General features: G+C 34.7%; 1 protein-coding gene across 1 annotated transcript; it reads left to right on the top strand.

Annotated features, from left to right (window-relative positions):
* Window positions 1-736: 736 nt before the first annotated feature.
* LOC108993549 (disease resistance protein RPV1-like) lies at window positions 737-5,899 on the top strand. The gene is made up of 5 exons (XM_035695552.1): window positions 737-1,314; window positions 2,728-3,823; window positions 3,927-4,262; window positions 4,361-5,080; window positions 5,181-5,899. The coding sequence occupies exons 1-5, from the start codon at window positions 794-796 to the stop codon at window positions 5,760-5,762; spliced, it is 3,255 nt and encodes a 1,084-aa protein (XP_035551445.1). The 5' UTR covers window positions 737-793; the 3' UTR covers window positions 5,763-5,899.
* Window positions 5,900-7,254: the final 1,355 nt, after the last annotated feature.

The raw sequence follows: 7,254 nt of genomic DNA, 5'->3' as shown, positions 1-7,254 counted from the left end.
CTTTTGCAGAGCATCACTTTTCATTACATATAGCTGGCATATTTCTAACGGTATTGTTCCTATCATGGGCCAAGACCATTAATGTGCATGATCAATTGTCCAAGTCAACTGATCTCAAATTTTCTTCCGTCTTGTTTACGTCTTCTAGGTTGAAATTAACATCAACCCATGATCAAGCTGGCCTGATTCCCACTAATGGTGATGTTTGTTAAACTGTTTGATAGTTTGCAAAGCAAGGGAGCCTCTTGATGAAATTCATGGGCCTAACTCATCTCATAAAACCGGTTATATAAGAGAGGATTGCTCAATGCTTATAAACATGCCCAAGACCTTGTCCACAACCAATGTGGGATTATTCCTCAACACCCTCCCTCACGTGCAGGCCAGTATTTTTTCTGGTCCTTGTCACGGGGTAAGTAGTGTAGGCCCACATTCGTCCTGTGGCAGGCTCTGATACCATGATGAAATTCATGGGCTAACTCATCTCATAAAACCGGTTATATAAGAGAGGATTGCTCAATGCTTATAAACATGCCCAAGACCTTGTCCACAACCAATGTGGGATTATTCCTCAACATGTGAAATCACCACTTGTCCCAAAAGCTTAAGCTTATGGAAAGAGGTAGATTTTATCATTTTATATCTTAACACCTCTTTCCTATATAGATATATATATATATATATATATATATCTAGCTAGCCTGTTAGTGCTAGCTCTTCTCATAATTCTCCTAGTGATCTCCAAATTACTAGCAAACATTTCTTCAAACAAGTTTTTTTTTTCAAGTGTCCAATGGTTCCCCTAAGTTCTCAAAGAGCCTCATCATCAGTACCACCGTCTTCTTCCACTTCTCCAAGACCTCGATGGATACATGATGTTTTCCTCAATTTCCATGGCGAAGACACCCGCAAGAGTTTTACAGACCATTTATACACTGCTTTAGAAAAGAAAGGCATTATTGCCTATAAAGACGACGAGAAACTTGAGCGAGGAAAGTATATTTCTCAAGAGCTCTTGAAAGCAATACGTGAATCTATGTACGCCATCCCCATTATCTCAAAAAACTATGCTTCCTCAAGATGGTGCTTGACTGAACTTGCCCAGATTGTCAAATGCATGAGAGAGACGAGTTTGACAATTTTGCCTATTTTCTACCATGTTGATCCCTCTGAGGTACGAAACCAAACTGGGGCTTTTGCAGAAGCTTGTGCTAGGCATGAAGAAGACCCTAATATTGATATGGAGAAGATGCAAACGTGGAGAGTTGCTTTCAAAGAAGTGGGCAACATATCCGGATGGCATTTTCATCTTAGGTAACATTTTTTTTTATTATTCTTATAGCGAGAGCATGTATGGATAAGTTGGAGATTCTCAAATATTTACCCCCATAAAATTGGATTCCAGTCGATTGCACCAATCAAATTTAATTGGATCCATATAAATACACATGTTAGGCTCGCGTTGATCAGTTAGCAATCTAGCTCACGTGACAAAAATTATAAATTATTGATGTGAAATCTAATCCCTTTAATTAAATAAATTTAATATTTGATCCTTATGATCTATTACTTTTTTATTAGAGAAGTACTATTGCCACGATTAGGTTTGGATAGGAAAAACATTTCTTCTCAATTTCATTTTATCTCATCTAGATCATTACAAATTTCTCAAATTTTCATACAAAATATAATAAACAATTTAACTTTTTCAAATCTCAAAAAAATAATAACATCTCAACTCATCTCTTCTATACTCAGTATCCAAACCTCCCGTAAGAGATTTCACAAAAATAAATTTATTAACTGATATGGCTTTACGTAGTACGCTAGATTCAGATTGAACATTTGATGATCTATTTAATGTTTCTGAATCAAGATCTATTCGGTTGCTTTTGGTTGTGGATGACCACGAATTTAGGGAAACGATGAGGGAGATTTGCCTGCCCATTCAACTGGTGCTTGCCCCCTAATATTAATCATTTCATCTTCGACGATTGGCAATTTAGCTATTGCCATCACCCAATTTTCCCTCTTGGTTGGATTTTTTTAAAATATGTATATTTGTCTAACTATTAATTGTATCATCACTCATGGTTCCTCCTCTCTAGGGACTTGACTACCTTCATAATTTGCATCCATATCTATTCCTGTAAAAGTCAGCATTTCTATGGCATCCCTTCATCCTCAGAGCTACAACTTCCTTCCTCTAGCCACTTTACTATATGCATCAGTTACTTTTGACTACATATCATTACATTGCTCCCTAAGCCAATTCCCTTGTACTTTACAATCAATTATATGAAACTACATCATGATGTCTTGTCCCTTTGAATTTGACATCAACAACAACTCCCAAATCATCAACGCACCAAGAAACCCTGATTCCTTACCAAAACCTACCATTCTCCTATGGATTCACATTTAGAAACAACACCCAAACTCAACTAATTCTGACCCAAACACAATGGAAATGTAAGGGTCAAAAGTTAAACATTATTAGGGTGCTATAATATTGTAGACATGAGAACAGTACTCTAATTTTATTAACAACCCTTATTTGGGGTAGAGTAATACCATATACAAATGGAGCATGGAGGTTACAACCAAAATGCCAAAACCATGCTCCGTATAATGTGCTATATTGCACATTAATACATTATCATACATTTGGCTCTTGAAAGGCTATCACTATCTCATAATAATTAATTATCTTATCATTTTTCCCAGGTATGAATCAACAATTGTCCAAGAAATCATTAAAAGGATACTTCAAGGATTGAGTCGTAACTTTTCAACTCTTTCCAAGGACCTTGTTGGAATAGAATCCCGTGTGGAGGAAATGATGAACATACTTGCTATTGGATTGGATGATGTTCGCTTTATAGGAATTCATGGTATGGCTGGAGTGGGTAAGACAACTTTGGCAGAAGTCATTTATGATAGAATATCTCACCAATTTGAAGCTAGCAGCTTTATTGCCTATATTAGAGAAGAAACTAGAAATCGTGATTTAGTTTCTTTACAAAAACAACTTCTTTCTAAGATCTTCATGGAAAAGGCAATAAACATATGGGATGATCGTGAGGGAATGAATATGATACGCAATAGACTATGTTATAAAAAAGTAATTTTAGTCCTTGATGATGTGGACAGAGAAGAACATCTAACAGCATTAGCAGGGAGCCATGATTGGTTTGGTCCAGGGAGTAGAATCATTTTAACGAGCAGAGATAACCATTTATTAAAAAGACATGGAGTGAATGATATCTATAGGGTTAATGAGTTGAATAATCATGAAGCATTGCAGCTCTTTAGTTTGGCAGCTTTCAAGAAAGCTTATCCTGAAGAAAATTATGTTGATTTATCCAAAGGCTTTGTGAAATATGCTCAAGGCCTTCCTTTAGCTCTCAAAGTTTTAGGGTCCTCCTTGTTTGGTAGAGGAACAAATGCATGGAAAGGTGCTTGGGATCAACTGAAAGCAAATCCTAATAAAAGAATTTTAGATATACTTCAAGTAGGTTTTGATGGATTGGAGGATTTGCAAAAGAAACTGTTTTTAGATATTGCTTGTTTTTTCAATGGAGAGCTTTTAGATAACATTTTAATGGATATATTAGAAAGTTTTGGTTACTACCCATACCTCAATATTGATATTCTAATGGAGAAATGTCTTATAACCATCTCATCAAAAAGGTTGATGATGCATGATTTGCTACAAAAAATGGGTCAAGAAATAATTTATGATGAATCTCCCAAAGAGCCTGGCCGGCGTAGTAGATTGTGGCATTATAAGGATGTCCTTCATGTGTTGAAGAATAATACTGTAAGTGGATTAATCCAGATATAAATGTATAGTGTATTTTCATTCTAACTCTTAAGTTTTTTGTAAATATTTCTCACACAATTTTATTGTTCTTGGTTTTTAGGGAACTGACGTGATTGAAGGCATAGTGCTAAACTCAGTTAATCAAAATGAGGAACGATTCAGTGTTAGAGCCTTCTCAAAGATGAAGAAATTGAGAATTCTTAAAATTCACAACACAAGTTTTGTCAACATAAGTTTTTCTAATCTCTATCATAAGTTATTGAATCTGCATTGGCACAGTGCCGACCCTTTAAGATTCATGCCAACACATGGGTTACGGGTGCTAGAATGGTCTGAATATCCTTCAAAATCCTTGTCAAACATCTTTCAAGCAGACAATCTTATTGAACTTAGATTTCCATGCAGTCACATGAAGCAACTATGGAAGGGAATTAGTGTAAGGTGTTTTCTTCTTGTTCTTCTTGTTCTTCTTTCTACTAATCGTACTAAGCTCGTTAATGCTTTTTTTGTTCAATATTTATTGTTCTATAATAGAGTTTTGGGAGTTTGAAACGCTTTGATCTTAGCGGCTCTCAAAACTTGCTGGAGACACCAGATTTCACCGGAGTCCCAAGTCTTGAGACACTAGACCTTGAAGGTTGTACAAGTTTATCTAAGGTCCACAAATCTATTGGTGTTCTCAAACGGCTTAGACGATTGAATCTACATGCTTGCAAACGCCTTAAAAGGTTTCCAAATGAGATTAGCTTGGAGTCTCTTGAATATTTTTATCTTTCTGATTGTTCAAGATTTGAGAAGTTCCCAGACATTGTGGGAAACATGACTTCATTGCAGTTACTTTATTTGGATGGTACTGCCATAAAGGAACTACCCCCATCATTTAAGAGTTTATGCGGCCTTTCTATATTGTCTTTACATAACTGCAAAAAGCTCTCAAAATTTTTGAGTGTTATTTGTAGTTTGTCTTCTCTTAAAATTCTGGATGTATCTAATTGCCTAGCACTTGGTGGAATTGAAGACATAAATGGTGAGGTGTATCTGGAACAATTGTATAAAAGTGGAACTGCTATCAAATTCACTAAGTTTTTCGCAGTGCCAGAGTTTGGCTCAAATGATGCTTGTTCTATGCAAGAAATGTTTATGACCAATGATGACTCTATTGGGGCCTTTTATATTGGTTTTGATGACAGAGTCTACTACATTAGAAGCTTGAATCATGAAGAGAGTAATTTGCAGACAAAAGGCTATGACGTTGTGAGTCTCTTTGATCTCTTCATAAGATGTTTTGTGGGAGTGGTTATTTAATATACTCCAATTAACATCTTTCTATTTTTTGTTCTTACTTCACATGCAGGAAAATAATTGTTTTAAGCCCAAGGTAATGTGTGCATCTTACTTGGGAGCTGAAATTCCACAGTGGTTCAACATGAGAAGTTTTGGTTCTCATGTAACACTTCAAATCCATCCAAACTTAGATAATAATAGTAAGTGGAAGGCATATGTTCATTTTACTATTTATGAAGTTGATGAGATAGAGAATTCAGATCCAAGGATTTTCAAGGATAGTCATCCAGATGAAGGCCAGTTTGTTGAGTTTGTTTATCATTTTGAGACTAATGAAGGTCCTCTGAAAGAACCCTTAGTCCTTCGTGCCCCCGAAGACCCTTCTGTAGGGCCAATTGGGTTTGGGGTGTATCTACCAGCCAAGTGGTTTTTGGAGCAGTCAAATAATTTCGATGGATGGAGCTATATTGGAGCATCAGTTAAAACAAGTAGCTCGAACGTGAAGGTGAAAGAGTGCGGGGTGCTCCTTGTACCTCAACATCCCCATTCTGAATTCTATATTAATACCAGTATTCCAGGAAAAAAAAAATTAGAAATTAGGCATCATCTTTGTGGTTTGGTAAGTCATAATGTTGTACCTATTCGTTTCTAAGGCATGTTAAGGAATTAAAATATGTGAGGTGGATCAGTACTCCAGGCCAAGTTGTTTAAATGGAGCAATTCATGTATAAATTGAGGCTTCATCAATTCTTAATGCCAACAATTGGACAAGACGTTAATTTGAGAATGCAAAAGTATGAGATTTGCAGTGCTCTATAACAGTTGTACATTAATTATGAGATACAACTCTTCATTCAAACTGTACAAAAGAGATCAGCAAAGCAATTCTAGATTTAATTCAGATAAATTTCCCTTGGGTTAACATCGACCAAACTTAGCAGTGTTCCTTTACATTTTTTCCACAAATTTCTAATATAACAATATCGACCACCCTCCTAAATATATGTGTGTCATGTGTAAAAGGGTTTATAATGTATTTCTCTAATATTACTTACAAAAGCAAAGCTTTAAAATCTTATAAAAATCTACCATATATCATTTACAATTCATTAGGGGGTTTTTTTCAACCCCTCTGATCTCAATCTTTTATCTGCAAAAATGGTTTTTATGCTCTCCAATCACATATCACCACGTCGTGATTTCATTAATTACTTTACAATAAACTAAATCAATAAGTCCTACAATATGAGCCCTAAACTTTTATAAATTCTAATTTTATATTAATTTTTCTTATCACTCCATACAACACACACCATATCTCTTTTATTTTATTTTTTTTCTTTTTTTCATAAAAAGTACATGATGTATGAATGATGAGCAGAACAACTTAATTAGTTTAATAAAAATAAAATAAAATAAAATCTAAAATATATAAAATGTACTGTGTGAGATGATTTTTAGCATCCCTCCTAATTTTAATGTAAGAGGCTTTGTAGTCACTATTCGAACTACCACTTGGAGAGATCACCCAAATCTCACGGCCATTCAGGCATATTAAAAGAAGAGCAGTGCTACTTTGCCACTCAGAGTAGCCCGCTTCAACTTACCACTAGGCCAAAATCACCTTTCTATTTTTTTTTAAAAAATTTTTTATTTGTATTTTTTTTATCATTTTAAAACATTTTTAAAATATATAAAAAAATATCAATACACTAATAGTCACTTCCTTAACTATTAAGTAAAGAAAAAAATAAAATAAAATAAAATACATAAGGTGTTAAAATGGGGTAGCAAATTGAGTGGGCAAAGTAGCATTTTTCTTAAAAGAATGTGCGAACCTTTTCCTCCTTTAATATTTGGAAAGTTAGCAATCAGTTTATCAGTCCCATCTAGATCAGAGTTGACTGGCCAATCCTATTACGATATTGTTATTTTATTTTAGGATAATGTTAGGCGGCACCAAATGTGCTTCTCAAATATGCACACTAATTTAAATGATTTTTTAAAGCATTTTTTCAACATCCTTAATCATTAAGAAAAAATACAAATTCATTAATAATCACTTTTTTAATCACATCTCAAGAGCATACTTAGATTGAGATAAGACTACACCTAGGAGTTGCGGGTGACTTGAATGCCTAAAA

This window comes from Juglans regia, chromosome 11, assembly GCF_001411555.2.
Source record: "Juglans regia cultivar Chandler chromosome 11, Walnut 2.0, whole genome shotgun sequence".
Taxonomy (NCBI): domain Eukaryota; kingdom Viridiplantae; phylum Streptophyta; class Magnoliopsida; order Fagales; family Juglandaceae; genus Juglans; species Juglans regia.
Note: the sequence above shows the minus strand (reverse complement) of the source record. Positions and strands in the feature narration are given on the sequence as shown.